The 17055-nt window shown below is 39.0% G+C and overlaps 4 protein-coding genes across 6 annotated transcripts; 1 reads left to right on the forward strand and 3 right to left on the reverse strand.

The window, feature by feature from the left end:
- Positions 1-210: 210 nt before the first annotated feature.
- On the reverse strand, positions 211-2916 carry LOC137719682 (BAG family molecular chaperone regulator 7-like). The gene is made up of 3 exons (XM_068458727.1): positions 2126-2916; positions 1393-1683; positions 211-735 (listed from the first exon to the last, which is right to left on the reverse strand). Exons 1-3 carry the CDS (start codon positions 2819-2821, stop codon positions 499-501), a joined length of 1224 nt encoding a protein of 407 aa, XP_068314828.1. The 5' UTR covers positions 2822-2916; the 3' UTR covers positions 211-498.
- A 3330-nt stretch (positions 2917-6246) lies between these two features.
- Positions 6247-8165, reverse strand: LOC137719483 (uncharacterized). Its single transcript, XM_068458524.1, has 4 exons — positions 8015-8165; positions 7484-7688; positions 6962-7047; positions 6247-6515 (listed from the first exon to the last, which is right to left on the reverse strand). The coding sequence occupies exons 1-4, from the start codon at positions 8138-8140 to the stop codon at positions 6381-6383; spliced, it is 552 nt and encodes a 183-aa protein (XP_068314625.1). The 5' UTR covers positions 8141-8165; the 3' UTR covers positions 6247-6380.
- Positions 8166-10353: 2188 nt separating this feature from the next.
- On the reverse strand, positions 10354-15225 carry LOC137720250 (E3 ubiquitin protein ligase RIN2-like). Of its 3 annotated transcripts, none has more exons than XM_068459293.1 (13): positions 15125-15225; positions 14211-14651; positions 13766-13843; positions 13508-13594; positions 13291-13412; positions 12782-12878; positions 12574-12679; positions 12241-12398; positions 11990-12127; positions 11844-11911; positions 11508-11738; positions 10763-11144; positions 10354-10631 (listed from the first exon to the last, which is right to left on the reverse strand). In XM_068459293.1, the coding sequence occupies exons 2-13, from the start codon at positions 14448-14450 to the stop codon at positions 10575-10577; spliced, it is 1764 nt and encodes a 587-aa protein (XP_068315394.1). In that variant the 5' UTR covers positions 14451-14651; positions 15125-15225; the 3' UTR covers positions 10354-10574. The 3 variants fall into 3 exon arrangements, with proteins under 3 accessions (XP_068315394.1, XP_068315392.1, XP_068315393.1); XM_068459291.1 differs by having other exon boundaries at positions 12229-12398; XM_068459292.1 differs by having other exon boundaries at positions 12229-12398; positions 14211-14642; positions 15125-15221.
- A 379-nt stretch (positions 15226-15604) lies between these two features.
- LOC137719437 (uncharacterized) lies at positions 15605-16165 on the forward strand. Its single transcript, XM_068458474.1, has one exon. The coding sequence runs from the start codon at positions 15759-15761 to the stop codon at positions 15927-15929; it is 171 nt and encodes a 56-aa protein (XP_068314575.1). The 5' UTR covers positions 15605-15758; the 3' UTR covers positions 15930-16165.
- Positions 16166-17055: the final 890 nt, after the last annotated feature.

Consider the following 17055-nt stretch of genomic DNA (forward strand, 5'->3'; position numbering starts at 1 on the left):
CAGACACACAAAATGGCACACCACGTGTCACTATAGAAATGATGGGATATGTGTGTTAAAAAATAAAATTTCTCATCACTTGCACAAAAATCTGTGATGTACCACTCGTGTTCCCGTTACAATAAAAAATTTCTCCCAACCTACGGACTGATTTCCACATATCAATGATAAAAATAAGTTGAGCAAAAGGAAAGACTTCATGCAAGAATATGTTCAAGGCTCTGTCAAACATGTTATTAAAGGTAGTTCACAAAACAAGGATTATCTAGACTTGGAAAACTGAATATATAACGCAGCGAATTGACGATACAAGTCTAAGCACAATGCAGGCGAACCAGACTACCATCTTGCTACTGGGAGAATATCATGCAGGTTTTAACTTGATACTCATGAGAAGAAGCAAGCCCTTCAAACTCCCCAGCTAGGCTACATATCTCTAGCAAGAGCTACAACAAGAAAAACCACTAAATGGCGGTGATCGGTGGTATTACCGTACGCTCACAAGCATGCCTCAAAGGTATTAGAACTGTTCTCTTCGCGTTCAAGCATTTGGACAACCTGTGCCACACCTTCGGCGATTTCCCTCTGAATGACACCATCTGGCATATCGAAGGTCCTCCTCTTCATGGAAAGTGATTTTCCAGCACCAGCAGGCTGAGGGTCAACCACATCAAGCATCGCTTCAAGTTCATCCACCATTGACCTCTTTGCTGAACGCACCATCACATCGACACCCTAAATACAATGCAAATTGTCAAAAAACCCGTTAATTCATTAACTTTATGACTGCTTTGACATGGTAGTAAAAAAAAATAAGGGTAAACAAGGAACCTAGTGTGCCAGTCAGCGAAATTAGAATTTTCTTAGCTTTCTGTGCAAATATGCATATTTGTGCAAAACATGAAACATGATCTGTCAACTATAGTACTCTCTTCCGGAAACTGATGATCTATTTTCATCTGAAGATCAAAGGATGTTTCGTAACACTTTGTTCTCGTATTTAGAGTAAAAATCAATTGACGTCGTTTAAGAGAACATATTGTAGATCAGTTTCATGTCAGGTAATGCCTTTCTTGATTATTGTAGGGCAGCATTTAGTATTAAGGAACCGACTGACATTGATACACTCCTTTGGACCAAATAAAAGTTCAATTACTGAATGAAGTTCTCAAACAAGTGGTGGCAATAGGGATCAAACAATAACGTAACCTGACATGATATAATTTTCATTACTTTCAAAATTCAAGCAAGAACGAAATTTAGTTTAAAATTACGAGTTTGTATGCTCACATGTATCAACAATGCCTAGCTATTTTACATTCAAGTTATGAGAATCATACACGAACATAAGCGTCACAAATATAAATTCAAAACACAAGTCACCAAAGTTACCTCAATGGCATCAACAGTGAGGAGCAGGACGATGATTCTTTCAGTGAACCTCTGACGCTCTGCTGCATCATGGGCAACACGGCGGCGGTAAGAGAAGTTATTAAACAGTGCCCTGAGCTCCTTCAACTTGGACTTGGCAACAGCGAGATCCCGAAGGGCCCTAAGAGCCTGTGATCTGCGGATCAGATAAGCTCTGAAAGTCATCTGTATCATCATTGCTGCATCTTGAGGAGACAACTCCTTCCTCTTGCCCTTCACATTTCTGCTGCCTCCAGCTCTCTTTGCAAAAGCCTACAAATACAATACCTCATTATACTAGAGCAATTCGGGAACACAACATTAAACCATTTGTAATTAAAACTTTGAAGTTTCTCTTAAACAAGCTAATCAAATCAAATCAATGTAATTTTAACTGAATCAACTCATGAACAAATCCGGGGTTTCGCAATGTGAGTTCACATTAGCATTGCCAATCAACTAAACCAAACTAAACATGGTATTCCACTGAACCAAGATAAACAATTGAATATCGATATCGATGTAAATTCAACTGAATCACCTCAAGAACTAATCCCTGGTTTAAAATGTAATCTCACATTACTACTAGTAATCCACCAGCTAAACTATGTTTAAGCTCAAAGGATGAACATTTATGGAACAAAATAAATTAAAAATCAAACTTTTCTGTAAGAAATTCAGCTCAAGCATGGATTAAAGTGTAATTTCAAATTACCTGTCGTAGAACGACAGCCCCATGATCAACAAGCTCTTCAATCTCCACCAGACGCGTGTCGCTCTCTTCCTTCCTTTCCTTCTTGCTTCCATTCTTGCCCTTCGTCTTCTTCTTCTCCTTTTTCTCCTTGGTGTCGCTACTGTCACTATCACCGCCATTCGACGCCGTGAACGAGTACTTCCGCGAGATCTCTCCCTTCCCTTCAATCTCAGCCGTCCATTTGTACTTCTTCTCAGTCGCCTTCTCTGCCGCCTTCTTCTTACGCTTCCCCTCCTTAATCTCCGTCGTCAACTTGTACTTCCGCTCGAGCCCGTGCTTCTCCGGCCCCTTGATCTCCGCCGTCCAAGTGTACTTCCGATCCCCGCCCAATTTCACCTTCGCCAGCCGATCGAACCGCGACTCGAGCTCACTGACTCGGTCGCTCAGGCTCTGCAGGAACAGCTCACCCCCGAGCCTCTCGACTCGCTGAATCATCCCGTAGGAAAGAAGCGACGGCGTTTTGATCGGGGTCGGACTCAACAGCTCCAGCGCGTATCCGAGCTCGTAATCCTCCTCAACCTGTTCGAAAAACGAAGGGAAAGGGCAATGCAGGGTTTTGGGAGCGGCGAAAATGGAGGTCTCCCGGAGAATAACTGCCGACGGCGGCGGCGGGCGGTAGTAGGGCTCGATGAGCTCGATCCTCCTGAGCCAGCTCATGGTGTTCGATTGAGCAAACTCGGTACTAAAATCACTGAGTCGGAGCGAACGAGTTGGAAGCAATCTGCGATGTGATTGTGATCTGTGGACGTTGAGAGACGCAGATTAAAAGATGAGGAAAAGAGGAAGGCGACAAATTCATGAGGAGTACGAGGTATGGGTAAAAACTGAAAAGGGAAGAGGATAATGGGAAGGGTAGAACTGGAATTTCGCGTGTTCGAGAACAGCTGGTGTGAGGATGATGGTGACTTGGAATGGTGAAATTTTTAATTGTGACGAGAATACGAATGGGAAATCACATATTTTTAAGTAAATAGTGAAATTTTTTATTTTTCAAGTTATTAACTTTCTGATACATAAATCTGACCATTTATACAGTGTGGATCTCGGGATCCTTCAATCATTTCTGTTTATTATCTTACAATCAATTTTCATAAGATATTATTTATATTTCTAACCGCATAATTTACGATGAATGAATGTAATTAGAAGATCTTCAAGATTCTTACAAAGAGAATTCCAAGAGTATCCTCATTTATAAAGAGGGACTCGCCGCGTAATGGAGTGTGGTGAATGGACGGAAATGGGCATGGTAAGATGTCGAATTTACGGGGACATTAGAATCTGGGAACTGTTGACTCCGTGGGTCGGTTTCAGACTTTGAGTGGGCGAATAATGGAGGTGGGCATGTGCGGTTTCTGACCCCACGTGATGAGGCTTTCGGCGCCGCACGTGACACTTTTGTACTGGATCCGGTTTAGAGTTGGGCCGGGCTTTATGACAGTTTTATTTAGATCGAAACAGGACCTTGCCATTATTATCCTTTAAGTGCAAAAGCCCAAAGAGAAGGGAGGAGCGGGTAGAACTAATTTTTAATAAAATGACATTATTATCCTTTTACATACATTTTATTCCTTGTTAAACAAAGTAATCGCCACTACCTATTACTACAAATATTAACCTTACACCACCACTATTGCCATTTGGCACCACCACTTTTACTGCCACGGCTATTGTTGCCCTACCACAATTGTTACCTCTACATCCTCTGTTGGATAGTGGCCAAATTAGGCTAGGAAACAAAACAATATTGATGAGGGAACATCATGATGAGGATTATGTTTCCTTGTTTTGTGGCTTGATTTGTTCCTTATTTTGTGGCTTGATTTGTTCCTTGTTTTGTGGCTTTTTCAAAGCCATAATTATTTGGCTTTCAGGTGGAAGAAAGGAGGAGAAGAAAAGGGGCTGATTTTTATTTAAATGCTTGCCGAGGGAGAAGGTTTGGAAGAGGGAAAGCATCCAAAGAGATGGTGAGAGCATTTGGCTCTATCATGGGCACGGGTGAGAGAAATCAAGAGAGTTAGAGTGAAATATCTCTTGTGAAAGAACTATTTGGGGTAGAGTGAGGCTCTTGGGAAAATTCTGTGAGTGGGTGTACAAGGGATATGGGATTGGGTTATGTCGATTTAACTCATGTGTAACTTGTACTGTTTTTCTCATAGTGAAGAGCAATATCTCTCCGAGGACGTAGGCAGGTTTTTGCCGAACCTCGTAAATTTCTCGGTGTCTTTATTTCTCGTATTTTAAACTATTCAACTGTGGGTTTGTATGTTGGTGAAGATAATCAGCCAAGGCACAACATCCTCAACCACCACACACCACTATTGACGCTACCACCACACCCTTACCATTGCCGCTACCATCACCCCACCGCCACCGCTACCTCCACCGCAGTCGTCATCATTACTCTCATTACTGTGTTCATTTTTGTCATTAATACATTATATCACTTTTTACATTAATTTAGTAAACACTTCAACCTTTTTTTCATACTTACAACATTTTTGAAGTACAAGTTATTAAACGTTTATCTGTTTTATTTTATAACTAATTATTCTTAAAGCACATCAGAAACAGTTTTTACATCAATAAACTAGCCCTAACCCACACTATAAGTCAACATAATAAATTAGTGTCAAAATCTCACAAACTTAAATTTCTTTCTGTAAATGAAGAATATCGCTGGATTGTAATGCTTGGGGAAAAACTTAAAAAGGTATAACTGTCAACGCAAAAGGGGAAGTAGTCAAATAAGGACGTGGGGTTGGGGGCTAGTGCAAATAGGTAAAAACTACGTCGGTCATTACCCAAAACCTCGATAGATTTTTCAGTGTGATTGGGATACGGGGTAGTACACCACGTGTCACTATACAAATTATGAGATATATATTCTAAAAAGTTAATAACTTAAAAAATAAAATTTCTCACTACTTCACTTGTGTTCCCGTCACAACTAAAAATTTCTCCAAAACCTCAACCGCCCCATCCCACGATATAATCCCAACCAAAACCCAAATCGCTTTCAAGGAAACCGCCACCCTCTCCCATCACAACCACAACCCTCCCAGATCACACAGAAGACCAACGATGACGAAGACATACAGAATTTTGCGGAAGAAACTGAAAGAACTGGAGTCGTATCTCGAAAGCGTGTTAGCTCTTCCACCGGAAGAGTTGGCGGCAGAATGCCAACTTCATCACTTCCTAGATATGGCGCAAAGGCTGAGTTTTCTCGAGAAAATGCTGTCGGCGGAGAAAGCGTCTAGCCCGTCGAAGCCCAAGCACTTGGAACACATGTCCCGGAGGCTCAAGGAACTCGGGAAGATACTTTCCGAGTGGGTAGACAGTTTGGGCTTAACCTCTTCCGGCATGGATTGTGAACACGTGCGTGATGATCATGAAGATGTCGGTTCGACGTGTTCTTGTACCGAGTCGTGCTTGAATGACGACGGCGATGCCACTGCAGACGATGGAGTCGATGGGTTGTCATCCCCGCAGCGGTACCAAGACCTAGAAGGATGTTATGAAGAAAAGGAAGAAATACAAGAAGAAGAGTACAAGGAACTGCCGGTGGTTTTGTTTGGTCGTGAGAATCGTAGTCAAGTGATCGTGGAGGAGAAGGAAGAGACTGATGGAGGAGTAGTTGCTAAGTTAGTTGATGTGAAGAGATCTTCATCATCGGCGTCAGAAGGAGAGAGGAAGAGTGGTGGGAGTAACGGAGGTGTTGGGGTGAGGATGATGTGTGGGGCGGTGGTGATAGGGTGGTTGCTTGGGATGGTTTCTGCCGTCGTGGCGGGGTTGACTCCTGGAGGTTTTCTGTTTCAACGTGGATCACAGCAATATGGGAATTTTCTCACTCCTACTTAATTAGCCTTTTCATTTGTTTCTTTATTTCTGTTTTGGTGGTGCATCCTACCTTCTGGATATCAATTGAAATTATGACGTATTAACCAATCGTTTCTTCCTTTAATTTGCGTTGTGGATGGTAATTACTTGATTCTTCTGATAGTTATTTATCCTGATTGATATATGGTAGTGTCCTTACTTTTGTATTAATACAACCGATGAGGTCTCTGATGAACCCTTTGATATGAGAAAACATAACAGCAGATTAGCAACCAAATGGTTGTCTCTATATATAATATATGTTTGCACTAGATATTCTTGTAGCCATAGGCCCACAGCTACTTGTATAACCCCTAGATCAGATCGGTCATAATCAAGTTTTTCTGTTGTGAATGGGTGGTGTCGAATGTGGTGGGTTGTAATCTGTATGCACCACATTATCGTCTACTTTGTCATCAGTGTTGTAATTTACTGCTTCTTTACCAGATAGAGCTCTCCTTCTTGCTTCCTACACATACAACATATGCATACGAAACACGTTGATCAATTATTAACATTCTCAACTAATCCTCTATATATAGAACTTTGATTTTTTCAATCTCGCCGACAGTTTAATTATTCCTGTCATTTTTCCCGTGGGTTTCATCCATAAGACGGTTGTTGAGAGTGTGAATCTCACACCGGATAACTAAGAGACTTTGCATGTGTTTATAAGGATTTGAACTACTCCTCATATGAGCAATTTATTTTACAGTAAAACCTCAACATTGCAACTACCATTATCGACATCCAATTTATTTGTTCCAACTCGCATATTCAACAATTCAGGCATACAAACAAGATCAACTCAAGGTTTCGACATATTGAAAAAGATTGGTCCTAATGAGGTCCCATCTAGCTAGAAAATGAAGATCAACTCAAGTAGTGATTAGACTCCTATGTGAATTTGATTACCTTTTTAGTAGTAGGACTTGTTGCTCTAAGCAAGCCCACCATGTGACCAAGAGACTCTAGAATCTCACTTCCGGCATGTTCCATCCCTATCAATGAAATGACAAGAAGACGACCGATCATATATAATACATTGATTAGTTAATACTTAATATCTAGGTTTACAATTAAAACTGGAGATCTCAGCAAGGAATAATTAATATGTTCAATTGGATCTGAGTACTATTTAGATACAAAGTAGTCCTTGGAGATATAGAGATCGTATACTCCAAGGATACTTTAAGCGCCTTCTTTATGTATATTCTTATGAAAGATAAAGATATATTCATATTTATAGATGAAGAAGGAAAAAAAATGTTACTACATAAAGAATTTAAGCTCAGTTATGGGATGGAGGACGTGTTCTTGGTCTCGAATAATCTGAGTAAATCCCGGGATTAGTTTTTCCATGGTTCTTGGCGCGATTAATCTTGCGCGGTACAGGCCAAGAAACTGAAACAAGAGGCTTAGTAGCTGGTACAACACCTGATTTTTGTCCTCTGCTATTGTACTTCACTTCATTTACAGGAGGAGGAGGAGTCTTTGAGTCCTTTGTTTCATTTGTGTCTTGAGTAGTCGTACTAGTGATTGCTCCACCATGAACCTTTTCAACTTCATCATCTTCCTTCGTAACGAATCCTTTACTGGAATCCATTCCAAGTGTTTTAAACTTTTCCACAAGCAACAAACCCTGAAATTTAACAGTGCATGCATTAGTTTATGAACTTTCACAGATAAACTTAGCGGAAATATTAAGAGCTCGTTTGATAACCATTTTAGTTTCAATTTTTAGTTTTTAGTTTAGTGATTGCACTCACTGCACCAAACAATGTTTCAGTTTTTCAAATATTTGAAAACAGAACCAATTTCAAGCCAAAATTTTGAGAACTCACAAAAGTAATTTGCAATTTCTGGTTTTCATTACCAAACAAGTTTTCAGTTTTCAAACAAAGTGAAAACTAAATATGAAATTATTTTCAAACGACCCCTATTAATTGAAACACAAGAATAACAAACCTTGCTGGAAGGTTGGAATGTTGCTCCAACACCCTTAGGGACAAGCACGATATAGCGAGCCTGGCATTCATGCATGGAAAGAAACAGAAGAAAGATCGAGAAAACAGAATATATGATACTCGACATGACGATGATCTTGAGATGGAGAAGAAGCAGCAGCAACTATATAAGGATATTTCGATTTGTTGTGACAAGATAGAGAGACAGTGAGTGATGAGACTTATGCAAGAAGAAAGAAGAAGGTTGTGGTGGGTTGCATGACTTGTCTATTTTACTAGAAATTAAAACAAGGGCCCCAAGATAAAGACCTAACCCTAAACCCTCACCAAGGAAAGTGAAACCGTAACTCCTAGATATATTAGATATGCTATACTTTGAGGCTTTGAGAGAAACGTATATATATGTTCATGGACTCCGGACATGCATGAGAGAATTAAGCCACAACTTAATGGTTATAAAGTTAACTAGTTTAATCGGGATTATGACCAAATGTAAAGAATTAAAAAAATAATTAGACAAGGACGCATGCATGCTTCCTTCAGTTGCGGAGGATGATTTGGACAGACCATAATTTTCCACTTCTCATGAATTTACACTACAACATTTAGTACTTTGTGCAAAAAAGAGAAAAGTAGGTTTGTTGCAGCTGGGATTAGTCAATTCATATGTTCTGCACTTAAAAATTAGTTGCAATGTATTGCTAGTTTTTCTGTCACGCCTCAAAATCCCGAGCACGTGATAGTGTTCACCTGCATTCACATCGAACTAAGACCTTGCTTTCCCATCAAGAAATAGTTTCATGGTCCCAATGGTCCCAATTAGATGAGTAAAATACAAATAAACCTTTGGACTATATAGTTTGTAAATTCGAACTTCGAAGCATCGTTGTCGATGGCGTTCATATAAAAATATAGAACCAAGGGGAATGTGCTGAGGCCAAAAGTAAATAAGTTGAGGCAAAAAGTGGAAAGGCACAAAAGAAAATACACGTTGATTTGTTTCTATCGAAAACCTCCTCAATTCTTTCCGTCAGATTTTCATGGTTGTCGATCCGTGTCTGTTGCATGCATGCTTTTTTGCTCGGACTTCCGTACCTGCACAAAAACTTTACCCTAAAACATTAACCTAACATGCTTAATCGTGGGTTAATTTGGTGGGATTATTATTTACCATGACATAAGGAAACTCAGCCTACGACCAGCTTCTCGTGGCTGCCGAAGGACGAGAGCTGGTGAGAGACAGAAGGCACTGTTTTGAGTAGAAAAAGGGGTGCAAGGGGACATAAAAATGGTTGAACCTCAGTAAAACAGTAGCTGCAATTGTCACTAATAACATAGACAACATTAACAACTCCATTGAAATTTGAAAAGGACCCTCAATGTGAAGTTAAAAACCATACCCACAAAATTCAGGTGAAAAAGAGACCATTAAAAGACAAAGTTAATATATAGATTGATTAGCGATGAATCAAGACGGAAATGTTGTTTCTCATGGGTTGTAGAAACAGCTTCTTTGCAGCAAGAGCAAAACAATATACGAAAGACGTTCCTCCAACCCTCTTAAAACGAGAAGTTTTGTTGGCTTAAGATTGCTCTTTTATATGTCATACAATATTTTAAAAAACAAAATTGAACATAATATTTGACGTCGGGTGTTCTTTATCACTTGATTCATCGCTAGAGATGGCTGCCTATTCTTTTCTTAATAATTAGAATCGTATGGTAGACTTCTTTTCTTCATGGTAGGAAAGTCAACGCAGAAGAAAATCAGAAATTTGGGTCAGTTTAACCAGAATTTGACACGTGCAGAGACAATGGCTTGTTGACTTTGACATTTTGCAGAACACCCCCCCCCCCCCCCCCCTCCTTTCCCCCTCATCTTCTTTCTCTTGATTTGTTAACGGCTTTAGTTAGACAATAGCCATTGGTGTTTGTGCTTTGACGAAATAGCCCGACTCATGTCGTCTCAAACCCAGCACTTTTGGGTCGTCTCGGCGCCCATGTCGTTCAGCCGGCGTTTTGCCCTTTGACTACTTTCATCTCCTGTTGTTCAAACTCGATATATACACACAATTGGGTATTGCATACGAAAGTAGAGAAATACGTCCCTAGAATTGGATACGTCGTATATAAATCACAGGTGAATGCTCGTTTGCTATTCGTTTGATGTCCCTTCAATTCTATTTTTGATTAAAAATGCGTAACTCAATTCTATTTGTGCATATTTCATATTTCTTGCAAAGCTATGAACCGCAGGGGAGATTTTCGTGTATGCACCAACTCTTCTGGCCGAGCCAGCCGAATGGCAAATTCCAAACCACAGGAAACAACAATCAATGATACACATCGAAAATTTATTTTTCACGGGGGAATTGCAAAACAAAGAAACTATACTTGTGCCTCTTTTCCGTGTTCCATCGGTAAAAGTGATCCGGTGAGCTGCCTTTATGTACAGTGGGTGGGGAAACAGTCTCACAGAGGACGATCGTGGTGTTTGGACAACCTTAACTAGTTTCGGGTATTTGGGAACACATTACAACAAAAGAAGATACAATGCCTCGTCACATTTGGAGAAGATTATTCACAGTAACTGTAACTGAATTCGTTCGCTGCAAATCCTGTGAAACGTAATACATTATGGAATGTAAAATGAAAGTTTAAAAACAAGCTTCGATATAATTGTTATAAAATGACAATTGACAATATATTCGTACGAAAAGCATAATTGTGTCGTAAAAACAAACTGTACCTGGAAAATTAGGTCATCTGGCATATGAGGCAGAACTTCCCTCACCGTCTCAGCCATGGCAAGTATGTTTGCTAGGTTGTCATTCACAGTACGTGAGGGGGTCCTCGTATGTAAATTTCGTGCTCCTCCATGGTTTCTTCCATCGTCAGCAGGAGGAATAGATGGACCAGTAGCAGCAACCTGAGGGGCATTCATAGGCCAGAGGCTCCACGCACTATCTTCAAGGGCCGTTTGGGCATACGTCTCCCCTACAGATGCAAGATGCCTCATCATCATCTGAACTCTCCCCAGTCCAACAGATCCTATGGCTGCAGAAGGACCTGCCCCGTCAACTCCCTGACTTGGCCAAGTATGCAACCAATCTGGATCCAGTCCTGCACCCCTATGGGCCATAAGGAGAAGCATGATATATATTGTGTATTATATAAACTAGTAAACAATTATGTTTTCTTTTTAATGGAAATCTTTACCTGATGTGGTTTTATTCTAACAGATTTAATTTCTTTTACAGCATCTGAGCGTATAAGGAATAAACAGCAAAGGGAAAGAAATTGTTTGCTTTCTATTACTTCGCAATCAAACAGTTTAAGAAAAAAGCGACGAGGAGTGCCTGTTTTGCATGCTTCTTTAAGGATTATGCAACCATACAGAGTATTTGTCTTCTTGTTTATGAACTGGAATCTAATCACCCTATGGAATTTATTACAAAGAGAAACTACAATACTTCCTAAATAAGGTTTCGTACCTCCATGGATCGCCTTCTGAAGGGTTCTGAGCCTGATTGGGAAACACGCCAGCAGGTATTGCATGTCCAGGAGTATTTTGTCGATCAAGTCCTGAACTTATTTGACGAGCAAGCTGCTCATCATTCGAAGTTTCTTCACTGCGGGGATGTATTTCATTTTCAGGTCTGCCCACAAAAAGTGGCTTGCGACAAGTCGGACATGAATATATCTCGTTCAAACCTTGATCCAACCTGGAATTATTAATAACTTTCATTATTTTCCTAGGCACCACATGCTTTAAAATTAAAAAAATATGAAAACGTAAGGGTATACTTAACAAATAATATGAACCATACCAAGATCTCAAGCATGCAAGATGAAAAAGGTGACTGCAGTGTAGTCTTTTGGCCTTAGCCATAGGTTCCTGCCATTTTCCAAGTAAGTTTGGGGAGCCAACAAAAAACTGAAATAGTAACCAATTTCGGGGAAAAACTAATCATACCCTACAAATTGCACATTCATCATCATATGCTTGTAGTTCTTCAGATGTTGCATCTGGAAGTGCTGCATGAAGAGCACCTAAGGCTTTCCTCAGTTTGATGAACCCCTTTATACGTTTTAAAATTGCACTTAGCAAGGCCTGCTCAATAATGAATCCTTAATTAGGAATAAGATGATATTGGGGAATCAAGTAAGAAAGAAAACAGATGTTCCAATAGAAAGTAGAATGAAAATATTTACACAAATATTTACACGTATGTTTAGAAAAAGGATTGCATCCACCAGATGGAATGCCATGCCATGAAGCCACCAAATATGCACGTAGTGACCAAGGGCCATTAACAATGTTGCCATATCAAGAACAAATCCCAAATTCCGAGTAAGACTGCCTTTCCATTCCAACAATAAACCTGCAGTGAGACAAAATGAAAATAGTAACTACTATAACCTGACTACGTATAACCCCCAATTTAGATCTGAAAACTCAAGTAAGCCGTTACCAATACAACGTACTATAGAGAATAGGAACATCCCCAACAACCCCATTTACGATGTGAGAAAATAAAAATAAATTTGGAGAACTACCAGCTGCTGATGTATCAAATAATTTAGACCCCTCGCAATTTGAACTGTCCCATGCTGAATGATGGATCCATATATCAAGTAACTGAAATCCATGCACCAAAATAGCCTACAAAAGCATTGTGACAAGCCAACCAACACTGTCAACTATCTTTTTAAAATTGGACAGATAACATGATAACGTTTCATGACAAAACTCCCAGGAGATTACCTGCAGTGTCTCAAATGCAATACTGAAAGGCTCAAATAATAACAGGAGAAACATGGATAAACCCAGTGTTTTATATATCACCACACACAGCCTTATCCTGCAAGCACCGAGCAAAATATAAAGAATGAACCAATTCTCAGTAATACAAACTCATGCAACGAGAGAGGAGCAACACACAGTTATGTGAACAAAGACTTCATGAATCAATTAAATAATTTCGGAATACTAAACAACTGATCCACTACAAGTATTTTCTCGGCAGGTTTTTGGAATAAAAAATCCAAGCTGATTGATGATCTAGTCCAGGCAAAAGAAAAACTTGGCCTAGAAAGTTGGCATTGGAGTGGTTTAATACTGCTAGACAAACACAGAAATTTTTTTAAAGATAAAATAAAAGAGTATTTCACCCTGTAACCTGTGGTGTTATCCTGTTATGCACCCAAAATGGACATGATAAGTGACATGCAAGAGAGCTAGTTCGTACTCCAAGAAAAGTGATAAAGCAATACCAGAAAATGTCAACGGTGAGCACCAGCAATAACACTGAATACACACGAAAATATGTCCATGGTGTGGCAGAAGGGGATGCATTCAACCGTTCAAGTCGATCTCGAGCCAAAGCTTGAAACATCTATATAAGTACATAGAAAAGATAGGTAAAAAGGTATGCACTTACTTTTATACTTCCATAAACATCATGTTCTTGATAAATATCATGTTTTATACCTTTAAAGAACAAAGAACAATCAACCAGACTGACCACATGCCCGCATGATATATTGTAGGAGGGATGACCAGGGGTAGAAAAGTGCCCTGTTTGACATTCATCGATAAGCATAAATCATTGAACAATACATATTAATACATGATGGAGTTATTAAACACTAAGTATTATAAAACAATTAAAAAGGAAAGTTTATCACATTAAAGTAGTGATTCTACTGGTAGCAAGCGAATTAACTGACAGCAAGTTAAAGTATTCACCTTGTAAATAACATAATTGACAAGGCGTTCAATTAATTTGCGAGTTTCAGAAGGATACAACTCCACAAAGAATATAGTCTGCAGATTAGAAACAGACATCAGATGATCAAATCAACCTTCCTCAAACAAATTTCACATACATAAAGGAAAACTGACAATGAGTAGTTTAGTAGCTCCAAGATTTTTATTGCATGTTTCAATAATGGCATCTGGTATGACCATCTCTAGCAGGAAATGTAGAAAATTTGTTTCTTGCCAAAATTCATCAGACTGGCACGACATATGAAAGTAATACTAGAACCGATACCAACAACTGTGACCCACAAACTAATAAATCTCCTATTCACTGTAATATAAAGTTTATAAACCCACTGCACTAGTTCATGCATCCATCAAACTTACAGTTGTGCAACAACAGAAGTTTCCAGATGAGGTAGAATATTACCTTGAGACATAGAACGAGTAAAATAAATGCATTGAGTACAAAATTTGCCAGCAGTCCAACGGTAGTATAAGAACCCAAAAGCAGATCAAATACATGGCCAAAATTGGCCGCATTAATCAAATTCTCTGCAATCAGTCCATCTGATTTTAGTTTAACTAAAGAAGTTTCCGTCCACAACTGGAGACCCGCAAAGCTTATTGCTGTACATGCCGCAGAGATGGCTATATATCTCAAACCCATTGGTAACAAATTCAACCTCTTTACTAAACCCCAACGCCGAAATTCTCATCACCACTGAATTAGCAAGATCCCTTCCTCATTTTGACCATATCTTGTCATTGGAGTAAAAAATCGGGGCATAGACCTCAAGTTAGCTTCAAACATGACGGGGAATTAATCGTCAACATACGATGGTAAATTCTCAGATTGAAACTGTACGACCTGCCACGAAAAAGCGACATTGATGAACAGTTTCTCAAAACAACAATGAATAACACTACAATCAACAACAATGACTAGAACGAGCTGTTAGAATGCTAAACAATTCCTAATTAATAAAAAATTAACTCTTTAAACCCAGATCAGTGATAATTTCAATCATTATAGAAATAATTTCGCAATCGAAACTATAATTGCCAACAAAATGTGATCAATTGGACGCCACCGAATGATCAAGTTGCATAGATGCCTGAAAAAATATAAATTCAATCAAAAGGAATCGGCTTTCTCCTGTAATTGCTATCAGAAACCGCCAAAGCATAAAATCGAGAAGCCCTATAATTCGAAGCCATGACAACGCGGGTAAAACAGTAAAAAGCTCGAAACCAAAGGTGATTAAGCGAAATCAAAGCAGAAAGGTTCGATCTTTGGGAGTAATTAAATGAAAAATCAGCAAAGGTTGAGAAATTAAGGACCTGATTAGAGCTGCGACGACGCTGACCGCTGCGTCGGTCGGGAGTTTCTGCAAATTTCACCCGCGTCGGAGGAGAGAGAGAGGGGTGGATTTCAATTTTATTAATTTTGATTTTTGGTTTTTATATTTTGATTAAAAGACTGTTTATTTATTTTTATTTTTTTATTTATTTACCAAAAGACAGTTTACTGGCTGGGTCAATTTTTGCGGGAAGTGGAAAGCAAAAGAGAAAAAGCAAGATTCCAAATTTTAACTATAAATAAAAAAAAATAAAACAAAAACAAATCAAAAAATAAAAAATATATTAATAAAAATGATTTGAAAATTTTAAGTTTTAAAGATAAAAGTAAAATAAAGAGTAAAATAAATAATAACATGATTGATTTTTTAGTGTAAAAATATAATTTTTCATTAAAATGAATAACATCAGACGTTTTTCGTTACAATTCTGAAAAATAAAAGAATAAGATCTGAAAAAAAATTAAATAAATCGGCGCATTGGACAGTTGTACGTTGCTGACCGGTACAACTCAACTTCTGCCAGGCTCCAATGTCTTCTTCCCCAAAAAAACCCGCGAATTCAAATTGGGAGCCCTAGAAATCGATTTGAATCGATTGTTGTTCTGCAAATTCGGATGGGGATAATCAAGAGCAGCTTCTCCTTCCTAGTGGGCACGGTCGCCGGGATCTACATAGCCCAAAACTACGACGTTCCGAATATCAAGAAGCTCGGCGACACTGCCATCTTCATCGCCAAGCAATACGAGGAGAAGTACCGCAAGCCCAAAAAGCGAGACGACGACTAGGATTGCTTGCTTCCTCAACGACGCGGTTTCCGACCCAGGTTCTCGTTTTGGAAAATTTTTCTGCTTTAATATTAACTGACGTGATCAGTACACGGTTATGAAATTTTTGCTGGAGAAAATGTTACAGGTAATTTGTGATGAACTCGTTGCTTTCGGGCTTCGGGTTTCGATTCAATGCAAAATGTATACTCTTTTTGTTATAGTAAATGAAAAGCCTTGAAGGAGTTTTACAATTTTATGCACTTTACTGCTGTGCCTGCATTTGTGTAAACATTGCTGTATGTGAAGATTTTTCAGTCAGATCGCTTTTGAGCAAAATTTATTGTTGGGTAATTATGATTTTATCGAAGAATTAGAGATTTCGTTTGATAGTTGATAGTACGCATTTAGTGCAGAGTATCGAGTGGGAGTGTGCAGGTTCACTTATTGAAAGTAGTCAGCTGTTAAAATTCAGCCCCTTTTAGCAGCTCAATTTAATGGCTTAGACATGCGTATAATAATGGATGCTCAATGGTGATTATCGTTGAGCAAAAATTATTGCGTGTGAGGTGGATGTCCAATTTTTAGAAACATTAGGGAGCAGAATTAGTATACTTTGGCATGATCCATCATTAAGTTAATTTTATGTTGTTTGAGTCACAATTCCGGGTTGTGATCTAGAAAGATCTTGAAGTGAATATATAATGATTCGAGGTCATACGAAGTGCCATCGTAGAGTAGGCTTCTTTTATCTTCGTAACATGGTGCTTTCACTTTTTTGAAGTCAATTCGTAACATGCTTCCTTGAGACGTCTTTCTGATTTCATTGTAGTTTTTTCCTTCGGATCGCCCAAACAGTCTGCAGGATTTATTATCGGCCTATGACATTTCTTCTCTTGGTCTGGCATTCTGTTGAGAAGGTTCTTCCTTTTCACAGTTGTATTTGGTACGATGTTTCCTTCAATGCAGCATAGTTTCGTTGCTGGCTGCAATTATTCATTTTGCGTGTCTAGCTTTGCCTAGAATCACGTTGGCTGATGGCAACTGTCTGTGTCTTTTGTGGTCTATTGATTATGTTGTAATGTCTTAATGACGCTTAAACGCCAGTAGGATTAATAGCGTTTCTGCATGTCAGAGCTGGAAATAC

Source organism: Pyrus communis, chromosome 16 (genome assembly GCF_963583255.1).
Source record: "Pyrus communis chromosome 16, drPyrComm1.1, whole genome shotgun sequence".
Taxonomy (NCBI): Eukaryota; Viridiplantae; Streptophyta; class Magnoliopsida; order Rosales; family Rosaceae; genus Pyrus; species Pyrus communis.